General features: G+C 44.1%; 1 protein-coding gene across 1 annotated transcript in view; it reads right to left on the minus strand.

Moving 5' to 3' along the window:
* The window catches only part of LOC311242143 (plexin-B2-like), a 339,450-nt gene that overhangs the window by 101,818 nt on the left and 212,502 nt on the right, over window positions 1-25,130 (minus strand). Inside the window, 12 exon segments of the mRNA XM_084331096.1 lie at window positions 482-583; window positions 1,139-1,250; window positions 1,717-1,828; window positions 2,745-2,898; window positions 9,363-9,489; window positions 10,813-10,913; window positions 12,730-12,858; window positions 12,954-13,133; window positions 18,084-18,229; window positions 20,115-20,247; window positions 21,143-21,469; window positions 23,503-24,044. Of these exon segments, the coding sequence (XP_084187222.1) occupies window positions 482-583; window positions 1,139-1,250; window positions 1,717-1,828; window positions 2,745-2,898; window positions 9,363-9,489; window positions 10,813-10,913; window positions 12,730-12,858; window positions 12,954-13,133; window positions 18,084-18,229; window positions 20,115-20,247; window positions 21,143-21,469; window positions 23,503-24,042 (2,163 nt within the window). The 5' untranslated portion in view covers window positions 24,043-24,044.

The following is a 25,130-nucleotide window of genomic DNA, read 5'->3' on the forward strand; positions in this document are numbered from 1 at the left end:
TGTCGATGTTGAAGTTGCTTTGAATTTGCTGTAGCATGCAGAGGCCTTAAGGCGGAGCCCGAACGTTCGTTCGTTATGTTAACATTCGAATTCTAAATCAAAATTCGATTTTCTTTTTTAATAAAAAAGAAAAAAAATATATTTATGTTTCTTTTATGTGTCTATTCATTCTGTTTGAACCAATGTGGTTTTTCTTCACAGTTGCAGATAAAGATTAGGCTACACTAATATTATAGTATTTAAAAAAACTTTATATTCATTAAAGAAAGTTGATTTAATAAAAAAGAGACTCATTTAATCAGATTAATCACTTTATTCAAATTGAGGATTTAGTTTGAGTAAAAATAAAATAAAAATTTTACTTTGAATATTTTTATTTTATTTTATTTAATTTTTTAATTAAAAACGAAGGTTTGAACGTTCGTTCGTAAAACCCTGACGAAGTTCGAATCCCAAAAACAGGCTTCGGGGACAGCCTTACCGTGTAGATGTCCAGGTTCTTCCCTTGGAAGCTGATGGGGATCCTGTAGCCGACTGGCATCAGCAGCGGGTCTGGAGACTCAAACTGGGGACACTTGTCAGACTGGGAGAGACACAGAAAGACACATCTGTATAGTTTGATTTGTACAGAGAACAGACAAACAGATACGTAGGCATACAGACAGACAGACAGACAGACAGACTGTCTGCAGACTCAGAAGAAATACAAGACTAAATTACACACACCTTGTATTATCGTATTAGAGAGAAATACAATATTTACACTCCATTACATAATTACAGAGAGCCAGATGGGACAGACAGACAATCAAACAAACAAACAGAGAAATCCTACATAGCCAGACATATCTCCGATTCTCCAGTGCTAGAGACATAACAGAATCCATTATTATTGTGCACCAGAGGGGGTTTCACGTTGTTTGTGATTCTCAAACCAATCACAATCGTCTAGGGTGGCGCCAAGCCCAAAATGCACCTTCGAAAAATAACAGAGGGAGAAATGTTTCCTATTTTCCATCAGCTTGTTGTTGTTGTTTAAATGTTTTTATTTAAATGGTATTTAAAAATGGTAAAAGGAAAAAAACAGCGAGTAGAATGGGAAGAGAACCGTCAGCCTTTTGAGTCTTCTGTCACCTACCTGTTGTGGTTTGACAATGTGACCGCCCTCTACAGCATCGTCACTGTCACTGCAACTGTGGTCCTGGGCATCCCACTGGCAACCCCACTCGCTGGTGACACACGCAATACACCTGCACACGCACACGCACACACACACACACACAGGGTCAAGTGGTGTGTACGTGTGAGAGAAAGACGTGCACGTGTGTGTGTGTGTGTCTCTCCTAAAAAAGCTAGCCAGGGAGGCAGTGTGCAGTAGAAGATGCTTTTCCTGTCCATAAATATATAGTGTCTCAAATAGGGTATGTAAAATGTGTGTGTGCGTTTGTGTGTTTGTGTGTGTGTGTGCGTGTGTGCGTGTGTGTGTGTGCGTACGTGCATGTGTGGTGGTGGAAAAAGTAGTAGAAGCAAGAAACAGCTGCTAGTATATTATTCTATTATTATTATTAATATGACTCTTGTGGAGGTAAAAGCCCCAACATTCGACTTATCGCCTTTACCAGAGATTGTCCCGGTCTTAATAAACAAATCTTGTGTACTTCGGTGTATATACAATAAATTAAACTAAATGTGTGTGTGTGTGTGTGTGTGTCTCACGGTGTGTTTGGGCTCTTCTTGATGGTAGAAGCACAGTTATAGAAGTGGTATTCTCCTGACGTCACCTCGATGTCGTTGTTTACCAACACCTTCACTAGGACTGACACATAGTCTGGACACACACACACACACACACACACACACACACACACACACACACACACACACACACACACACACACACACACACACACACACACACACACACAGCAGGAGAAAGAGAGAGAGAAGATATACACACAATTAGATGATAGCAGGAGATTATATATGTGGACAATAAAATCATGTGATCTCCTCCTTGGCACAAATGCTGTGAAATATTAAGACGTTTTCCAATTCCCTGAGCGTAATTAAGTATGCGCCACTGTCTAGGCAACAACATCATTTGGCTATTTTGTACAATACCAGATACGGAATCCATACCGCTATTGTGATAAAAAAAAAATCACGCATTTGGAAATAATACGAATCTTTATTTTTTTTTGCCCAATCAGCTTCATTACATGCACGGTTTGTCTGGTCTCAAGGCGCGCCACGAGTCAAACCAGAATGTCAAGGCACACCAACTTAAGTCACAGTAATCAATTATGGAGATATAACCTCAAATGTCATGATTATATTGTCATTAGATATTTCTCCTACGATGGCAAGGCCCTATGACCGATGCGGTAAGAAAACTACGCCTTGTGGATGTGCAATCAGAGACGTCAGAAACACAGATGAGAGAACAGTTCAATGTGGAAGTAATAGACATCTGATTAACAAATGCAGATATTTTACTGTATTTGTATTTCTCTTCTCTGGCTTAATATCATGTTCATTCATATTCGGAGGTATAAAAAAAAAAAGATGTCCCACTAGTGAGTTCTGACACAAATACCTATGTTGAATGGAAATGTATCTCATTTAGAAATCATATTTTATGAAGCATATTTTATAAAAAAAAAAAAAATGAATTGGTCTAAATTCCACGGCACATGTGATCTTGCTTCACACACACCGGTTGAAGACCCCTAAACGAGACGTACCCTGATCCTCAGGGGTGGGAGGGATGTCCACCGGGTCGGGCAGAGTACAGATCACCTGGCTGTCAATCGCTGCTCTACTGCGGAAGGTCCCAAACACACACTGAAGCACATCCGATTCCCCCAGACTGGGGAGGGAGGGAACATTGATCTGCACCTGGATAGAGAGAGGGGGGGGGGAGTGGGAGAGCGAGAGAGCGAGAGCGAGAGAGAGAGGAGAAAAGGTTCTTTAATGAAAGTTTCCATGGTCTTGAAGAGGACTCAGTCGGTCGACACGCATTGATCAATTTGAAAGATATGGCCATTTTAATTAAGGGAGAGAAAGATGGAGAGAAGAGAGGAGAACGAGAGAGAGGAGAGAGGTATGAGAGAGAGAGAGAGAGATGAAGTGAAAAGGGAGGGTAGTGAGAGAGACAGAGGAGGAGGAGGGAGGGAGTATGAACGTGTGAAAGTTATGCGAGGTGAGAGACACAGTGTGGAAGACAGGATGACAATAGAGAGAGAAGATGAAGCGAGAGAGGAGGGGTACAAAGGAAAAAAAGAAAGAGAGTGAGAAAGAGATAGGGGAAGAAAGGAGGTATAATTAATTTTCACATCACACCTCTACAAGCTGCAGTCAGACATCTGAGAGACAATGAAACCAGGTGTGTGTGTGCATGCTTGAGAGAGAGAAACAAAAATAGAAAGGTGTGTGTGTGTGAAAGAGAGAGAGAGATAGAAAGAGAGAGAGAAAGTTGTGTGCGTGTGTCAGTTTTGTCGTTGTTGGAAGTTGTATTTCTAGCTGCTCCCTACCGCTTCCAGTCCTTGTGTTAAGCTAGGCTAGCTGCTCCCTACCGCTTCCAGTCCTTGTGTTAAGCTAGGCTAGCTGCTCCCTACCGCTTCCAGTCCTTGTGTTAAGTTAGGCTAGCTGCTCCCTACCGCTTCCAGTCCTTGTGTTAAGCTAGGCTAGCTGCTCCCTACCACTTCCAGTCCTTGTGTTAAGGCTAGGCTAGCTGCTCCCTACCGCTTCCAGTCCTTGTGTTAAGGCTAGGCTAGCTGCTCCCTACCGCTTCCAGTCCTTTCTTCCAGTCATTCTACCTGGCACACGTCATGAAGACCTTTGAGCGGCTGGTCCTGCAGCACCTCAAGCCCCTGGTGAGTGACTCCCTAGACCCCCCTGCAGTTTGCTTACCAGGCAAACATTGGTGTGGAGGACGCCATCACCTACATGCTCCACAGGGCCTATACACACCTGGAGAGACCATCACCTACATGCTCCACAGGCCTACACACACCTGGAGAGACCATCACCTACATGCTCCACAGGCCTATACACACCTGGAGAGACCATCACCTACATGCTCCACAGGCCTACACACACCTGGAGAGACCATCACCTACATGCTCCACAGGCCTATACACACCTGGAGAGACCATCACCTACATGCTCCACAGGGCCTATACACACCTGGAGAGACCATGCAGCTCAGTGAGGATAATGTTCTTCGACTTCTCCAGCACATTTAACACCATCCAGCCACTGCGGCTAGAGGAGAAGCTCAGTGGGATGCAGCTGGACCGGGGAATGGTGGCCTGGATCACAGACTACCTCACCAGCAGACCTCAGTACGTGAGACTCCAGGGCAGCCAATCAGAGGTGCTGGTGAGCAACACCGGCGCTCCCCAGGGTACCGTGCTGTCACCCTTCTTGTTTACCCTCTTCACCTCCGACTTCTGCTACAACACAAGAACGTGCCACCTGCAGAAGTTATCCGATGACTCCTCCATCGTCAGCTGAATACAGGGCTCTGGTGGAGAGCTTCGTAGGGTGGTCGGACAGTAACCAGCTCCAACTCAACGTCAGCAAGACAAAGGAGCTGGTGGTGGACTATCAGAGAGGTAGGAAGGGTCCCCCCTTCTCCCATAATCCTCGGAGGGGAAGAGGTGGAGTCCTACAAGTTCCTTGGAGTTCACATGAACACAAATCTGGACTGGTTGGACAACACTGAGGCCCTCTACAGGAAGGGACAGAGTAGGCTGTTCTTCCTGAGGAGACTCAGGTCGTTCAAAGTGTGCAACCGACTGCTGCTATCTTTCTACCAGTCGGTTGTAGCCAGCATCCTCTTTTTTGCTGTGGTGTGCTGGGGGGGGCAACATCAACTCGAGGGACTCCAGCAAGCTGAACAAGCTGGTGAAGAAGGCTGGCTCAGTAGTGGGTGGTGAGCTGGATAACCTAGAGGTGGTGGCTGAGAGGAGGATGAGGAAAAAGCTAGAAGCCATCCTGGAGAACCCCTCTCACCCCCTCTATGAGGAGCTAGCCAGAATGAAGAGCACGTTCAGCCTAAGACTCATCCCCCCCGACACACCACGAACCGCCTGGGCCGGTCCTTTATACCGGCAGCCATCAGGTTCTACAACAAAGGGCTCGTGACTGGAGAACTAGAGACTAGGGATGCCCCCCGAAACCCGGTTCTAAACGGGAACCGGTACTAAATTAGAAAAAAAAAGTATTGATATTGATATAGTATTTATTTATAACGTTATATATAAAAAACATTGCTGCTGCTGTTGCTGAAGAGATAATATTTATTTATTATATTTATTTATTATATTTATTTATAAAGTTATAAATAATAAAGCAATGTCGAGTTTGTTCTTAATTAATTGTATTTCTTTCTTGCAAAATAATCAAAAAGAACCGATAAGAGTATCGACAAAGTACCGAACCGTTAAGCAGTATCGATAAGAGTAGTAGTATCGATAAAATCCTAACGATACCCATCCTTACTAGAGACTCGCATCACCGTACCGACTATCTTGTTTCTTTGCACTAGACACTCATTATCACTGGACTCTCACCACTGGACTATCTTGTGTTTGTACTTTGTATATTACTATTGTATCTATACCTTAAGTGTATCTATAGTGTACTGTATATAGATACTGGACTGTATAGGACTGTGAAGCTATGCCCCCCCCCCTGTACCCCCCCCCCCCCCATGCTGCTTTGACATGTGTGTGTGTTATGATGATGTAAAAATATAGAGAACACAATTAGAAAAAAATAAAAGGTTCCAAGAAATGGAAAAATGGATCGTTGGATCGTTTGAAGCTTGACAGCCGCTGCTTTGCAGTCCTACCCTTCCACCCTTCCACCACCACAGACAAAGAAGTAATCCTCTATGCTTACAGTTTGTTTTCTTTGAATGTTTTTTTTTTAGAGATTTGTGTGGAGGGATATGATTTCTGTATGCGTCATGTTCCTTTCAGAACCTTCATTGTTCAGATTTCAGTAGAACTACGTTGTTGCCATGGGGACACGTGGCGACGGCCCCACGGTGCAGAAGGTCCTGTGTTCAGTGGTTCAGCACCGTTGTCTCACAGCAAGCGGGCCCTGGGTTCAATGTTTTTTTTTATACTTTATTGTGTCAAAGAAAGTCATTTTACATTTAGGTATAGTATGTGTACCCACATACACATACATAACTGCACATATCCATATTTACATACGTACATACAAATGTACATATGTATATTTTAAATCTTGACACGTTTTTTTTATTTTTTTTTAACCCATACAAAAAACAAGAGACAAAAACACAAACAAAGGGGTGAGCACCAGTATAGATCCTGGACTGGTATACATCTAATATATATAATATATAATAATATCCATAATACTTGTCCCCACATACATATACAAGAAAAATAACAACAACTATAATAATAGCAAATAAATAAATAATGAAATTATAGGGGGGGGGGGGGGGGAACTTAAGCACTGTTGTCTCACAGCAAGAAGGTCCCAATACAATAGGAAACCTTTCTGTGTTTGCATGTTCTCCCCCCGTGTTTGCATGGGTTTCCTGAAAAATCGGGAAGGTCGTCCTTTGAAACCGTTTGTAACTTTCACAACTTGTCATCACACCTACAACAACACGACCCATAGCTGCCAGTAGTTCCTCTAAGGACGCTGTGGTTTGGGGGCGCAAGCGCATTACTGTAAGTTGAAGCCTGACGAGATAAGATTCTTGCCATGCGGATTCTCGCCAGCCGCTGTGCCAAGGTTACCCCGTTTCCTCCCGCACCACGAAATACGTCTCATGCTGGTTAAAGCAACTATTATGGCTGGTGTACTTCTTCTGTAAAAGAAATGGTTCCCAATGAAACTGTTCACAATGAGGTCTCTGTGGATTATCGTGAGTAACCGTGTCACGGTTGCTGGAAAGAGACATTGTTGTCGAGTGGTGGCAGACCCCTCTAAAACTTGGCAAATCACACCGAAACTATCTGGATGAATAGATGGCATTCTGGGTAAGAGGGCTACAGTCTGAAACGATCTGGATGGATAGATGGCATTCTGGGTAAGAGGGGTACAGTCTGAAACTATCTAGATGGATAGATGGCATTCTGGGTAAGAGGGGTACAGTCTGGAACTATCTGGATGGATAGATGGCATCCTGGGTAAGAGGGGTGCAGTCTGAAACTATCTGGATGGATAGATGGCATTCTGGGTAAGAGGGGTACAGTCTGAAACTATCTGGATGGATAGATGGCATTCTGGGTAAGAGGGGTACAGTCTGAAACTATCTGGATGGATAGATGGCATTCTGGGTAAGAGGGGTGCAGTCTGAAACTATCTGGATGGATAGATGGCATTCTGGGTAAGAGGGGTACAGTCTGAAACTATCTGGATGGATAGATGGCATTCTGGGTAAGAGGGGCACAGTCTGAAACTATCTGGATGGATAGATGGCATTCTGGGTAAGCGGGGCACAGTCTGGATAGATGGCATTCTGGGTAAGAGGGCTACAGTCTGGAAGGCTGCAGGGGGAAACGCTGTTACTTAAGAGAACTGACTAAGAGTTTGGAGGGTTTTAACTTTTCAAAATTAAATTGAGCTCAGCAGAAATCAACTTCGCTCTGGGGGGACTTTTACACTGGAGGAGGAGATTAATGGAAAAACACACGGACACATGCACACAGACAGACATGCACACAGACATGCACACACAGACAGACGTGCACACACAGACACGGACATGCACACAGAGACATGCACACACGGACAAGCACACACAGGGTACTACAGTGCGGCCATTTCACTCACATTTGCCCCTAAACATTTTAGTTTGATTTGTGCACACTGGAAAAATCATTTTTAGAAGCACAGTGTGCGAGTATTAACTTTGCGTAGTGGCAGGGCGGCTACGTGGCGTAGTGGGCAAGGCGCTCGCCACAAAATCTGGAGACGCTGGGCTTGCCTGTTCGAGCCCAGCGCTCCACATTTGCTTTCAGTTTAGCTGGTCGTCCGTATTAGGGGGTGGGAAACTGATGGGTGGGGATCGGGCGTTGTGGACAGCGACTCCTACAGGCCGGTTGGTGCGCCTGCGCAGTAGAATCAGGAAGTGTCGGGGGCAGCGTGAGCCTCCCACGCGTTACTCCTCGCCACTGAGAGATCGAGCTGCGCAGGTGAAAAGATGCGACTGCTGTTACCTCAAGTACCGGAGGGGACTTGTGCTATGTATGACTTAGTCCACATTGCAGCCGGCTTGTGGGAGGCAAGAAACAGCGTCCGTGACAGGGGAGGGTTGAATTGGATGATATGAAATTGGGATGAGAGAAAAATATAGAAAATGGGAGAAAAAGTGGATAAAAAAAAAAACTTTGCGTAGTTGCCGTGTCAACGCGCAATTGCCATTTGATAATAGACACAGAGCGGCGTGAACCTTCAAGCTGCCTATGACATCTAGCTATTCAGCCCCGCGTTCAACAGCTCTCCCCTCTCGCGAGTCGCGCCGTTTCTACGTGTAATGAAAACTCTAGCAAAAGGAAGATATTGATGACATCAGCTATAGTATAGCTCAGCAGCCGTAACAGAATAATTGTATTATTTTTGATCATTTACGTTTCAACGGCGTCAAAATATGAATTAAAATGATAAGAATTGTATGAAGGATTTTCCATGTTCTGTCATCTAGTAATAATATATTCCATTACCTTTCCTATCGGTATCAAAGTCAAAATGTTGGTATTGTGACAACACTACAACATGCAAAAGCAGCTGGACAACCGATATCCTTTGCGTCTAGTAGGCCAATGAGCCAATGTGTGATTTTGGTGGTATCTGCTAGCTATTGCACAGATGTTTGCCCCTTAGTATGCACACGCACAGTATAATATGCATGTAATAAATAGTTTGTTAATAAACTCAAAATTTTCACTGTGCTCCTAAATTTCTTTGTGTGCGCCTACATTTTTTTCATTTAGGAGCACATGTGACAGACAGACACACACACAGAAATGAACACTGAACACGCATCTCTATCAGGAACAATGCGACAAGTGTAGACATTTTGACATTTTGTATTATCAAAAGAAAGTAACCTATGCAGTGTGCTTTCCCCGCCTGGGGAAACACTTTCATCTGTGTGTGCACTATTATTAGAAACTATTAGAAGACTATTCAAAACCATTAAATAAATATTAGAAACTATTACAACTATTAGAAACTACTTAGAAAACTATTAACACAACTATTAGAATTACTTAACAATGAACAGAGTGATGAGATAAGTGGTGAAACACACACACACACACACACACACACACACACACACACACACACAGTGGAGTACCTACCTGTTGAGTCTTCTTACAGCTCAGGCTGGGAGGGTTGAACGACTGGATCTGAACACACTGCTGATTGGGCGACCACAGCCACGTGTTCGCCTCTGCCGACCTATCACACTCCCACTTCCGGGTACACCTGGGAGACAACAGACCAATCAACAATCTCGCTGATAACCAACTATCATTACACCACCTGGGCAAAACAGAGTCCATTCTCTTCGGTTCAAATAACAAACTCAGCAAGACCGACGGCTTCTCAGTTACAGTGGGTGACAATATTGTCACAAGGAAAGATGAAATTACCTACCTGGGTTCCATCCTAGAGGCTAATCTTTCCTGTGACAAAATGGCATCCAATGTAATAAAAAAAGTCAACCAACGAACTCGATTCTTGTACCGGATCTCCCCTCTGGTAAACAAGAATACCCTGAAGACTCTGGCAGGAGCACTCATTCAAGGGTACTACGACTATGCTTGCACCTCATGGTACCAAAGCACCTCAAAGGCGCTAAAAACAAAATTACAAACATCACAAAACAAACTGGTCAGACTACTGCTTGACCTTACTCCTAGAACCCACCTCACTGCCCACTGACAACCTAGGATGGCTTAGAGTAGACGACAGAGTACAGCAACTTGCAATGGGCCTGGTCTACAAGATACACTACACGACCACGGTACCCATGTACATGTCAAAATACTTCCCAAAGGTCAGTGAATACCACGACCACAACACCAGAGGGAGCTCCACAAATCATGTTAAACCCAGATTCGGCTCAAACAAGGGACTAAACATGTTTCGCAATTGTGCCACATCAATGTGGAACGCCCTACCCACAGCTGTAAAGGAATGTGAATGACTACCCACTTTCAAAACCACTCTCAAAGAGCACCTACGGGAGACTGCAATTCGAAACTGGCCCCTGTAAATGTCCTAACCCAACCCCCTCCAATGTACAGTAAATGTCAACCCAATAATACATGAGACCCTCTTCTTGGGACCAAGTAAGGTTTTGTCGATAATCCAATGTACAGTTACCCCCCCCCCCCCCCGCCTAGCCAACCCCCCCTCCCCCCACCCATCCAACCACAAAAAAATAAGCGAGCATAAAAAAGATAGAGAGGTAGCAAGGTGAGGTAAATCACAGTTTTGCACATTAGGATCTAACATCCCAATAGGCCTCACTGTTTACGTTTCATTCAGTAGTAAAAACAATAAAATAGAATAGACAGAGTAAAAAAGTGTGGTTTGATTCAGTTTAAAAATAGGCAATACTAAAAATAATAAAATAGAAAAGACTAGAATAGAGTAAAAAAGTGTGATAAAATAGTTCGATAAAAATATACAATAACATTTACAACAGAGCATCGCTCATAACACTTTGAGTTTCTTTACAAAGTTCAGTTCTAAATGATCTTATACACACACACACCCACACCCACACACACACCACCTCACCTGCCCTCCAGGACACACCAGCCACAGTACGGGTCTCTCATGGAGACACAGGAGTGACAGTCAGTCTTCAGATGACAGGCCTGGACCGGCACCTTGGTGATCTACAACACAAGGAATTATTTAAATCCTACCATACATATATACGTGTTTGGCCGACAACCGCTGAACGGCAACCACGTACAGTATATATACGTTATTTGATTGTTTTTCCTTTTTTCCCCGATATTTTTATTCATTATTTATCCGGGGACCTCGGTGTTACCATAGGGAATGAGTCTGAGATCGCCAAAGTGCAATACCGGCCGCATCCAGCTAGACGGCGGTATCGAGCACCCTTTGAAAAACCTTGTATCTTGGCCTGTGCAACGGTCAAATGTCACCGGGCTCACTTTTCTTTGTCGGGGCGAATGGAGCGGTTATAACGATCGGATTGAGACGCGTCAAATGCTCCCGATGCATGATGTGTGGTGGATTATCGATGGATTATTAGCGAACACGATCGACACCAATACTGGGACTCGCAATCAGATAATTGGGATATTCTTTTTGGGTTACATCCTAGTGAAGGTAAGGGGCATTATGATATCAATCCTGCGTTGATCCAACCATGTAGGGCTGTCCCCGACTAAGGATTTGGATGGTGGACTAGGATTGGCCAAAATTTGCCGTTAGTCGACTATTGGTCGACAAAAACAAATACAAATTAAATAAAATAAAAAAGTGTAATATTTTAAAATAATATTTTTTTTTTTTTTTTTTATCATTCCCTTTGGGCTGTGGGGGGTGCTTAATGTCTGAAGGAGTCGACTGAAGGCTTCTTGTCCTCTGCAAAAGCATGCAATTGGTCCACTGATGGATACATCTTGATATTTGTCTAGTCTAGTGTGTTCATTAGATGGGTGAAATCCTCTTTCAGTGCCTCTGTGCCTGTTTTCATAGGCAGTTAGCCTCTGGTATGCGTGCCATTAGCGTTAGCCACGCTTCTAGGCCTCTCTTCTTTTGGAAAGAATGATAAAAAATAAAATAAATAAAATAAAAATGTATATATTTTTATTTTTTATTTTTTTATATTCGACTAAGAGGTTGGCCAGTCGACTACGGCTACTTTCGAGTGATTAGTCGACTAATCGATTAATAGGGGTCAGCCCTACAACCATGTCTTCACCCCGATCGCAACATGTGTGTGTAACGTTACTCCACAACGTATGCCGTTGGCGACGATCAAAGCAGGCCCCGGTCTAATCCCCGGCGGTCAATGAGTTAAAGATGACTCGTGGTATATTTCCCGACATGCTTGGATTAGTCTTTCTCTGTTCGTATGTTTGACAATGGGCTGAGCAGGAGCCGTTTTCCTCTCTGACAACAACAAACACATGTGTAATAAATCTAGATTCCGTAGCAGATGGAAGTAAACACACATATTGACATTTGACTTTATCAGAGTAAATTGCGTTCTCGGAGTGCATTTCAATTAGTTAACTGCTGGATCGATAACATTGATTTCCCTTCAGCGCAGCACCACGCAATCTGAACGGATGAAAGATAGAGAGACAGGAAGACGGAGAGAGAGAGAGAGAGAGAGAGAGAGAGAGAGAGAGAGAGAGAAAGAAAGTGAAGGAAAGACAGACAAAAAGACAGAAAGAAAAAGACAGAAAAGTAAAGAAAGAAAGAAAGAAAGAAAGAAAGAAAGAAAGAAAGAAAGAAAGAAAGAAAGAAAGAAAGAAAGAAAGAAAGAAAGAAAGAAAGAAAGAAAGAAAGAAAGAAAGAAAGAAAGAAAGAAAGAACGAACGAAAGAACGAACAAACAAACAAACAAACAAAAGAAAGAACGTACGAACGAAAGAGCGAACGGACGGACGGACGGAAGAACGAACAAAAGAAATAGAGAACAGACAGAATAAGTGATGACATGTCTGACCTTCTTCTCGGTGGTAATATACAAATGTTGGAAGCCGGCATCAAACAGCAGGTCCTTGTTGACTGTTGTTACATCAACCGCTGTTTTCATGTACATGTCTGGGTTGGCCGACAGGTGGACCTTCAACAGCTGATGATAACAAAGACACACGTATCAGTCTGTAAATCATTTAGATAGATATATAGATAGATAAATAGCTAGATAGAGATGGAGAGATAGATCACCTCTCCGGTGGAGGTGCCCATGAATGCCACAGCATGTTCGGTCTCCACGGCGACAGCCACGGCGGTCACATGACCCTTGCGGACGAACGACGGCAGGGCGGCGAGGGCAAACTCCGCTTTGCTGGCCAACGGCGAGGGCAGGAACTCCGCTCCGCAGTTGTAGGTGTGTGCCAGGTTTTCCTAAAAGGACAGCGAGGAACGAGAGAGAGAGTTAGATACAGTTTCCTCGTTCAAAGACAGGGTGGCGTCGAGGTGAGAGAGGCCGGTCAGGAGGGCTACAGGTGATCATTCAGTATGATGATTTATTTGTCCTCTTTCAATGGGATCACGTGAGAGGCAGCTCAGGATGTGGTTCTCAACTGGTCTTTTTTTTTTTTGCAGTAATACACCGCGGGCAGGCAGCGGGAGTGACGGAGGACAGAGGACAGAAACAGATGGAAACGGGTGATCCGCTGTGGCGACGCCTGACGGGAAGAGCCGAAAGAAAAAGAAGAAGAAGAAGAAGAATACACAATCTTTCATGCACTGTTAAAACATGAAATAAACAGAAAAAAATTCAACTAGGACTAAAAACCCAATGAAATAAAATAAGTAAGGGATAATGTATAGCTACGAGGTCATTGTCGCAAAATAATTGACCGACACAGAGTTTAGAATACCGAGGCGCCTCGCCGAGGTGTTCTAAACGCAGTGAAGGTCAATTATTTTGTGACAATGACCGAGTATAGCTATACATTATCCCGCTTATTACATGGCTAACTTACTAACAATATACCTAATTAATTTTATACCATCGACAAGACGAGATCAAATGCAGACGCAGTTGTTCTGTTCTGTGGCTCCGCGCTGTCATCGCCGGCAGCTTGCACTGATGAGTGCAGCTGTGCATATGCTGAGCAGCTTTCATGACTGTGATCTAAATGCTTGATTGCTCCGGCTGCAAACAGCGGTCATTATTGCTCGGTTGCCCCTGACAGCGGTGAATTAACGAGAAATAACTGACCGCTGCTATGGGCAACCGAGCGCTATTGACCAATCACAATCAAGCATTTTAGTGAATGTGAAAACGCCATGTAATAATAATAAATAATATGAGTAATTCGCTTTTGGTTTTTAAGAAAATGGTTTGTAAAGCTATTTTTGAAAACTACAAGGGTGAATAATACTGTTTTTTTTTTTGCAATTTTCTTTTAGAATACTGTTTGAGTCTTAATTTTTGTTAAGAATATAGGACAGGCATATATAAGCATTATGCTTCAGGCTGTACCTTTTCAGTCACTGTAAAATCAAATATTGTTAAATGATGGTGTATATTGTATTGTATTGTGTGAGATGATGACTGAATAAACTACTACTACTACTACTACTACTACTACTACTACTACTACTACTACTACTACTACTACTACTACTATATATATACTGCTTCTCAGCAGACTTCTTAGCTTAACATAACAGACCTAAGTTTGGGGGAACTAATGGGATAACTGGGGTAAGGGTTTGCAACAAAAGTGCAACTAGGGCTAAAAACCCAATGAAATAAAATTCTAATAATAAATATGCTTCTTAGCAGACTTCTTAGCTTAACATCCCAGGGAACTAATGGGATAACTGGGGATGTTGTTTGCTCAAGAAGCCTCAAGAGTCTCAAAGTCTGGGGTGATGGTAGACAAAGCAACTCTGAGGTTGTGCTCAATGTCCAATATTTTCCTCTGCTTTGTCTTCAGCTGGACCAGAGCTGAGAAGCCACTTTCACAAAGATAGGTGGTGCTAAAAAAAAATTAAAAAAATTGTAATGTTTTTTTTCTTTTTTTTTTACACACACATCCGCGACCCACTCAAAATGGCCCTGCGACCCACTTTTGGGTTGCGACCCACCAGTTGAGAAACACTGGCCTAGAGCAGTGGTTCCCAAAGTATGGGGTACGACCCCCTAGTGGGGCACGGAGATGGGGCAAATTATTATCATTTGAATGAAAATAAATCTCCTATCCTGTAGGCCTACAACTACATTTTGAATTAGGCCTAATTATTTCAGTGGCACAGGATCATTTGCCAAGCTTTTGTTCATTTTCAAATAAAATATAAAACTATAATTGTGTCTTTGTGTCTTGTTATGTTTATCTTGTCTTGTTAATAGTAGAGGAAATGGCATGTTTGTAGCCAAACATTTATTAGCCTACATCTAATTGGGGACCAGGTTAGGTGGGGCTCGAAAATATTTCCAACTACCCAAGTGGGGCCTGATTGCAGCTACGGTGCCCACCATCTCTGCCCATCTCTGAACAGACTATTGCTGCAGGGGCGCTGCACTGCACCTCTCTGAAGAAATGCATGTCGGGGGGACTGTGTGTATGTGTGACTAGGAGGGATATGATGACTGTGTGTATGTGTGACTAGGAGGGATATGAGGACTGTGTGTATGTGTGACTAGGAGGGATATGAGGACTGTGTGTGTGTGTGACTAGGAGGGATATGAGGACTGTGTGTGTGTATGACTAGGAGGGATATGATGACTGTGTGTATGTGTGACTAGGAGGGATATGATGACTGTGTGTATTTGTAGCTAGGAGGGATATGATGACTGTGTGTGTGTGACTAGGAGGGATATGAGGACTGTGTGTATGTGTGACTAGGAGGGATATGAGGACTGTGTGTATGTGTGACTAGGAGGGATATGATGACTGTGTGTGTGTGACTAGGAGGGATATGAGGACTGTGTGTATGTGTGACTAGGAGGGATATGATGACTGTGTGTGTGTGTGTGACTAGGAGGGATATGATGACTGTGTGTATGTGTGACTAGGAGGGATATGATGACTGTGTGTGTGTGTGACTAGGAGGGATATGATGACTGTGTGTATGTGTGACTAGGAGGGATATGAGGACTGTGTGTATGTGTGACTAGGAGGGATATGATGACTGTGTGTATGTGTGACTAGGAGGGATATGATGACTGTGTATTTGTAGCTAGGAGGGGTATGGTATGGTTTATTTCTTAATCCCCGAGGGGAAACATGGTTTGCCACCAGAGCGAATACACATATACAAACATGAAAGACACAGTTACATGATACAATACACTACAGGATACACAACACAATAGGAGAGCCTCTTAACACAGTGCTATCGGTGTTTGTTAAAATTGTTTACCGCAGCAGGTACAAAGGACCTTCTCAATCGCTCAGTAGAGCATTGAGGCATCAACAATCTGTTACTAAATGAGCTTCGCAGAACATCGAAAATACTAAACAGTGGGTGGCCTACAAAAGATAAAATGGTGTTCAGTTTAGTCCTGGTTCGCTTGGCTATGGTGATCTCCAGGGAATCAGGAGGAAGGTCAATCACTGAGCCAGCCTTTTTGATGATTTTATTTATACGATTTTTGTCCGAAACAGTGATGCTGCCCCCCCAGCAGAGAACAGCATTGAACAGGACACTAGCCAGGATACCTTGGTAAAATACATAGAGAAGTGACCTGCTGATGTCAAAAGAACGAAGTTTTCTCAGATGAAAGAGCCGACACTGGGCTTTTTTAAACACAGCATCTGTGTTTTGCTTCCAGTCCAGCTTACCGTCCAGGTGAACGCCAAGGTATCTATAGGACTGGACTATTTCAACCTCCTGCCCCCTAATGATGACAGGAGAGACATTCACCTTCTTCCTACTGAAGTTGATGACCAACTCCTTGTTTTTTTTTGTATGTGTGACTAGGAGGGATATGATGAATGTGTGTATGTGTGACTAGGAGGGATATGAGGACTGTGTGTATGTGTATTGTGTAACTAGGAGGTCCATGATATTGCTTTCACCCAGCCCTACTAACCAGTAACTGTAAAGTCGCCGGTTCGATCCCCGGTACAGATAGGAGTGTGTGTTCCAGCTGTTCGCTAGCAACAGGAGGGTGGCTGGAAGCTAGAATAATAATGAGAGGATGGGTCACAGGAGGTATTCAGCACTGAGAGACGATGCTACTCCTTAATATTGTGAATGGAAGCCATTTTACAATGACACCACAGACTAGGGCTGCACGATTAATCTAAAAAGAATCGCGATCTCGATTCATAGACCCATGCGATCTCATTTCTAAATTATGACGAAAACAATAATTAAATTATCATTATTATAATTATTTTACATTTTACTTTACTTTTTTAAATGTTGACGAAAAATACGAATTGTGAGAGAGAATCGTGATCTCAATTCTTAGAGAGAAAAATCACGATTCACATTTTAGCAAGAATCGTGCAGCCCTACCACGGACCCATCCTCTTATTAATATCCTAGACTGGTATTATATCTACTGGTGCCCAGCAGTCACTCCAAAAAGTGCCATTGAGCAAGGCACTGAACCCCCTGAGCGCTGACCTCTCAGAAGAAATACAAGTGTGTGTATATGGGGACTATATACATGAAGATTATCCAGAGCCATAGGACTGGGTAGATGCTCTTAAAATACCAATAGCACAGTTATATTCTGTATACATGGCATGGGTCAGTACTATGCATACCCGTCCCCCACCCATTTGAATTGACTTCTCAACCGTCAGATGTCACAGCGAATCATATGGAAAACACACATGTTTATGTTATAATGTGTTAACTTCTATCTAGCCTGTAGGGCTTGGAATGTTGTGTTTTTCCAAATGTAATACAGTTAGAAAAAAAATGTCAGCAGCTGCTACAGTGTTGTTGTGGGTCATTTGTAATTGTATGTATTGAGTTCTAAGTTCTATTTTAAGATCGTTTGAGAACACACGCACACACACACACACAAACTCACACACACACACAAACTCACAGATACACACACACACACACATACCCTCTAGCCACTCACGCACACATGTGTACACATGCACACAATACACATTTCCCCAACAATGAAACTCATCTTTCCTCATATCCACGCACACACACACAGATGTATGCAAACATGCGCTCGCGCACACACACACACACACACACACACACACACACACACACACACACACACACACACACACACACACACACACACACACACACACACACACACACACACACACACACACACACACACACACACACACACACACACACACACACACACACACACACACACACACACTCTCTCTCTCTCTCTCTCACCTGGTTGTTGGTGCTGCACAGCTCTTCAGACATGGAGGAGTACGGAGAGTAGACCGCTGCCTTGCCATCCAGCACCCCGTTGACGCTGTAGCAGGCGCCTATTATCTCCACCAAGCGCTGGTTGATGGAGCCCAGAGGATACATACCTGGGTGGGGAGATCAAGGTGCCATATAACTGTCATATAACTGTCTTATAGCTGTCTTATAACTGTCTTATAACTGTCTTATAACTGTCATATAACTGTCATATAACTATCTTATAGCTAGGGATGGGTATCGTTAGGATTTTATCGATACTACTACTTTTATCGATACTGCTTAACGGTTCGGTACTTTATCGATACTCTTATCGGTTCTTTTTGATTATTTTGCAAGAAAAAAAGATAATTAATTAAGAACAGAATCGACATTGCTTTATTATTTATAACTTTATAAATAAATATTATTTCTTCAGCAACAGTAACCCTGTGACACTCGTTCCCCCTATCCTCTGTCATCCTTCCTCTAGCTGCTAGGGTGAAGGGACTTTGGGCTGGCTGGGACCGGTGGTGGTAGAGGGAGGAGGGGTGGGCTGCCTGATGACTTTTACCAACGGATTTCCAGTTCCGCGTTCGCGTTCTGCGATCTGATTGGCCACTGACATTTCTGGTCGCGCCAATCGTGTGACGCCTGTTTCTATCACCGGTTAAGCTTAGGCACTCTTTCGAAGTTGGTTAAGGTTAGAGTTTGTCTTCGAGCAGGGCGATAGAACACCAGCCCTGATTCCAAACTCTAACCTTAACCAACTTCGAAAGAGTCGCCTAAGCTTAACCAGTGATAAACTAGGCGTTAGGTCGTTTGCAGGCTGTTAGAGGCGGAAATGGGCGCGTCACGTGATTGGGCGCACATGTATCTTATAGCTGTCATTTTTTTTTTTATCCACTTTTTCTCCCATTTTCTATTTTTTCTCCCATCCCAATTTCGTATCATCCAATTCAACCCTCCCCTGTCACGGACGCTGTTTCTTGCCTCCCACAAGCCGGCTGCAATGTGGACTAAGTCATACATAGCACAAGTCCCCTCCGGTACTTGAGGTAACAGCAGTCGCATCTTTTCACCTGCGCAGCTCGATCTCTCAGTGGCGAGGAGTAACGCGTGGGAGGCTCACGCTGCCCCCGACACTTCCTGATTCTACTGCGCAGGCGCACCAACCGACCTGTAGGAGTTGCTGTCCACAACGCCCGATCCCCACCCATCAGTTTCCCACCCCCTAATACGGCCAATGTGTATTAGTATGAACGACCAGCTAAACTGAAAGCAATGTGGAGCGCTGGGTTCGAACAGGCAAGCCCAGCGTCTCAGTCATTCGTGGCGAGCGCCTTGCCCACTACGCCACGTAGCCGCACCAACTGTCTTATAGCTGTCATATAACTGTCTTATAGCTGTCATATAGCGGTCATATAACTGTCTTATAGCTGTCTTATAGCTGCAATATAACTGTCTTATAGCTGTCATATAACTGTCTTATAGCTGTCATATAGCGGTCATATAACTGTCTTATAGCTGTCTTATAGCTGCAATATAACTGTCTTATAGCTGTCATATAACTGTCTTATAGCTGTCATATAACTGTCTTATAGCTGTCATATAGCGGTCATATAACTGTCTTATAGCTGTCTTATAGCTGCAATATAACTGTCTTATAGCTGTTATATTGTATATACAATATACCTGGAGACAATAAGGACACAGTGTCACAGAGTGAACTGGTCTTACACAATGTGCAATGCCTGTGAGCCGCCACCAGGGGCAGAGTGGCTAAGTGTGACTGAATGAATGAATGGGTGAGTGAGGTAGTAAGTGACATTGTACATGTTAAGAAATAGTTTATGTAAGAAGAACAGTATTCCCTGAGGCATATTTGCATACTGTAAAATGTAAGGTATTTTTTAACCCGTGGAACTTCAGCTGAAATGCTTTTATTTTGTGTCAACCAAGAGAAGGTTCTGGTGGGAGCAGCAAAGCTACGATGTGTCAGAGTCATCCACTTACACAGGGCAGAGCTAGATGGGTCCTCGTCAGAACCGAAGGTGACAAACAGAACCTTGTCCGTCGCTGAGACCGGACCGTACTGACCAGACATAGTCCTAGCCAGAACCTCTCCTGGCACTGACACATATGCTGCCTGGAGAGAGAGAGAGAGAGAGAGAGAGAGAGAGAGAGAGAGAGAGAGAGAGAGAGAGAGAGAGAGAGAGAGAGAGAGAGAGAGAGAGAGAGAGAGAGAGAGAGATGGTCCAGTATATTGTTCAATAAAACTGACATTGATAACAAAGATGAATGAGAGACTCAATCTATGGACATAACTCAAGAAACATTGGTTACTAATTTATATCCATCAAGACAAGGGTATGAAGAAACAATCAATACTCAATACCATTTGGTGGACCCTTTATCTGTAAATAACTTACAATACCATGAGACACTTACTAATACATGTTTAGTTGTTGTTTAACAAAATGTAAAGTAGTAACACAAGATAAAAACTAAGATCTTCAAAGTGCCATTCCCTGTGTAGCTCAATGGGTAAAGAAAAACACTGCCAGGGTTGGGGGTTTGATTCCCACTGGGGTCACCCATGCTAGCAAGGACACAAAGTGTCATAGATGTGAACGTGCCATGCACATGAGCCACCACTAAGGGCAGAGTGTGTGAGTGGCAAGCTGAGCTAGTGTGCATCTAAAAACAATGGTACTTTAAAGGGGCACTTCACCAAAAAAAAAATACAGATTTATTTTGCACATAATCTCACACACGTCCAAAAACTGTAATTAACACAACACAAGGATTCAATGTCGCCAATGACATCCCTGGTGGCCATATGCAAACTCATTTACTCTCAATAACTGTCAAAACTAAATTAATGAGTGCAATTTTGGATGTGTGTGAGATAATGTGCAAAATAAATCAGCAATCGTTTTTGGATAAACATGCGACAGTATGTATAGCATTGGAATCAAATCCTGGTAGTGTTAGTACCATACTACCCCAAAACACCAAGGATATAGTCAAGCTAGGCCTACCTGAGCCTTGTTGAACTTGTTTCCCGTGCTACAGTTGAGCTGCAGCTCAGTGTAGGAGTAATAAAACGGATCATCTTCACACATCCGGGAAATAAACGTGAAGTTCTTGGTATCCTGAACCCCCAATGTTCTGGAAAACAGGAAGTAGACAAAGCCGCCGTCTTTGAAGGCGAAGCGGAAATCGTGAAGGTAGCGCAGGACGAAGGGATTGGCCTGGACGGCTGAGGCTTCGATGATGCTGTCGAAGACCACCCAATCGCCATAGTCCTGCAGGATGCGTGTGCTAATCAGCTTGGTGCTGTCATGGCTACCGTATCCCTTACCAACCTAAAGACAGAGGAGAATAAGAGAAGGTTGTCATGGCTACCGTATCCCTTACCAACCTAAAGACAGAGGAGAATGAGAGAAGGTTGTCATGGCTACCGTATCCCTTACCAACCTAAAGACAGGGGAGAATAAGAGAAGGTTGTCATGGCTACCGTATCCCTTACCAACCTAAAGACAGAGGAGAATAAGAGAAGGTTGTCATGGCTACCGTATCCCTTACCAACCTAAAGACAGAGGGGACAAAGAGAAGGTTGTGATGGCTACCATATCCCTTGCCAACCTACTGGGAAACATTATCCTTTATTTACCCAGGGTAGGTTCACTGAGCATGCATGCTCTTTGTCAGCAACGCCCTGCTTCACACTCACACAGTTACACTCGAACCTGGGCACTACCATTGTTGACCACTAGGAGCTGTTCAGTACAACCACAGTCTGACACTGTTGACCACTAGGAGCTGCCCAGTACAACCACAGTCTGACACTGTTGACCGCTAGGAGCTGCCCAGTACAACCACAGTCTGACACTGTTGACCGCTAGGAGCTGCCCAGTACAACCACAGTCTGACACTGTTGACCACTAGGAGCTGCCCAGTACAACCACAGTCTGACACTGATGACCACTAGGAGCTGCCCAGTACAACCACAGTCTGACACTGTTGGCCACTAGGAGCTGCCCAGTACAACCACAGTCTGACACTGTTGACCGCTAGGAGCTGCCCAGTACAACCACAGTCTGACACTGTTGACCGCTAGGAGCTGCCCAGTACAACCACAGTCTGACACTGTTGACCGCTAGGAGCTGCCCAGTACAACCACAGTCTGACACTGTTGACCGCTAGGAGCTGCCCAGTACAACCACAGTCTGACACTGTTGACCGCTAGGAGCTGCCCAGTACAACCACAGTCTGACACTGTTGACCACTAGGAGCTGCCCAGTACAACCACAGTCTGACACTGTCGACCACTAGGAGCTGCCCAGTACAACCACAGTCTGACACTGTTGACCACTAGGAGCTGCCCAGTACAACCACAGTCTGACACTGTTGACCGCTAGGAGCTGCCCAGTACAACCACAGTCTGACACCGTTGACCGCTAGGAGCTGTCCAGTACAACCACAGTCTGACACCATTGACCGCTAGGAGCTGCCCAGTACAACCACAGTCTGACACTGTTGGGGTCCCAAGAAACATTCCTGATCAAACCATAATAAAAACAACAGAAATGTCTTGTAATTGTTTTGACTGCACATATAGGCTCCTGTGAATGCCATGCTGCCGTTACTAGCCTACTGCACACACCAGGGGTACCCAAGCATTATCACATGGAGTACCAATATTATTTAGAAATATAATATGGTTTGTTAATATGCCTTGTGATCAGCCACTTATCTCAAAAAAGTTTGCGCTTGCTTGCTTGCGTGAATGCTTGCTTGAGAAAGTGTGCGTGTGCTTGAGTGAGTGCCACCTCTTGCAAGTATGTGTGTGTATCTATATGTGTGTATCTGTGTGTGTGTGTCTATTAAGGCTGTCCCCGAAGCCTGTTTTTGGGATTCGAACTTCGTCAGGGTTTTACGAAACGAACGTTCGAACCATCGTTTTTAATTAAAAAAATAAAAATAAAAATAAAATAAAATTCAACGTTTTAAATATATATATATATATTTTTAAATATCCTCAAACTAAATCCTCATTTTGAATAAAGTGATTCATCTGATTAAATGAGTCTTTTTTATTAAATCAACTTTCTTTAATGAATATAATGTTTTTTTTTAATACTATAATATTAGTGTAGCCTAATCTTTATCTGCAACTGTGAAGAAAAACCACATTGGTTCAAACAGAATGAATAGACACATAAAAGAAACATAAAAAAAAAATAAAGAAAAAATCGAATTTTGATTTAGAATTCGAATGTTAACATAACGTTCGAACGTTCGAACATTCGGGCTCAGCCTTAGTGTCTATGTGTGTGTGTTAGCTTGAGCACTAAGCTCATGTCCCTCCCTCCCTCCCTCCCTCTCTCTCTCTCACCAGGAACACGGTGAAGTTGTCCCTCTCCTTGGTGCTGAAGTACGACATGACCCCGACCACGGACACGCCCTCCTCCACGCTGGCCACGTACGACTTCTCCCCCTTGGTGTCGCTGAAGTACAACAGATGCTCCACGCGGCTGAGGTTCCTCAGCGAACAGATGCCCCGGAACACGCTGCCGCACACCACCAGCGTCTCCTGGGCCGGGTGCACCAGCAGCAGCTTGTTGTGGTTGGCCGTGTCCACCGCCTCCTCGCAGGCGGCCGTCACCGGGGGCGTGCACTGCCGGTTGTCCCGCTTGGGCCCCGTGTCGGTGCGCGACTCCACGGCGAGCGAGGCGCTGAGCTGGTACAGGCCGTTGACGGCGCCGACGTAGAGGCGTCCCGACCGCGGGTCCGTCACCACGTTGTTGACGAGCGTGTCGGAGGTGAACTCCAAGACGGGGGGCGCCGGCCCGTCACCGCCGCAGAGGGAGGGGCCGAGGTAGACGGTCGTCAAGGCGACCAGGGTCCACCACCGCCACGCCCACCACCGCTCCATATCTGTTGGGAGATAGAGATCGAGAGAGAGAGATGAATAGATAGATTCATGCATGAGGGAGGGGACAGGGGTGGTGGTACAGGCAGGGAAATGTTTTATAGAGTAGCAGTTTATGTTACTATAAGAGTAACATAATAATAATAATAATAATAATAATAATAATAATAATAATAATAATAATAATAATAATAGTAGAATGGCGGTATATTATATCAATAATAATAAATGTCTAGTCCGCAGTGCTCCAGGCACGGGTCGAGTTCTGGCCTGTTGCCTGGATTGAGGGATCAACCCCCTTGGGGGTTGTCTCCCCGGCGCGCCGTCTGGCCCCACAGTATTGTGGGGGGGGTAGCCTCTTGGGGCTTACGGCCATGCCAACCTGGATACGCCCGATCTCGTCAGATCTCGGAAACTAAGCAGGTTCGGCCCTGGTAGTTCTTGGATGGGGGACCCCCTGGGAATACCAGGTGCAGTAAGCTAGAGTGCTTCAGGGCGGCGTGCCAAAGGGGGGAAGGGCCTACTCTTGATTTGGGCCCTGTCCGATACACTGGCGATGTGGGGGGTGGTGTCATCAGTGACCGTCTGGTGGGGTCCCGATGCTACGGCATCGTTGACCTCACCGGGCCCCCTTTTTCGGGGGGTCCTGGCCCTCAGACTGTAACGGGGGTTTTCTTCCTGTTCGTTCCCTAGGCCTAACAAAAATAATGGTTTGGTTCCGGTTGCCGACCGACCCTGACGATTTAGGTGCGACCCAATTTATTTTACGAGTTTAAAAAAAATAATATTAAAAAAAATAAAATAATAATAATCAGATTTTATTTTATTTTATTTTTTACAATATAGTTTCATACAAATCTTAGTCAAACCTTTAGTATTATGGATATTAAACATGCTGGCAGAGTACATGCATCCATGTTGTTGTGAACATTTTAATTAAATAAAGAAATTCCCTATCCAAAAAAAATAAAAAAATTAAATAAAAAATATAATGAAATAAATTCCCTACCTACCCATGGCCTTAACTGACAACCAACAGGAACCAAACAATATTTTTTGTTATGCCCTAGTGGCATGTGGGATGCGCGCCT

The sequence above is a fragment of the Notolepis coatsorum genome, assembly GCF_963971535.1.
Source record: "Notolepis coatsorum genome assembly, chromosome: 15".
Taxonomy (NCBI): domain Eukaryota; kingdom Metazoa; phylum Chordata; class Actinopteri; order Aulopiformes; family Paralepididae; genus Notolepis; species Notolepis coatsorum.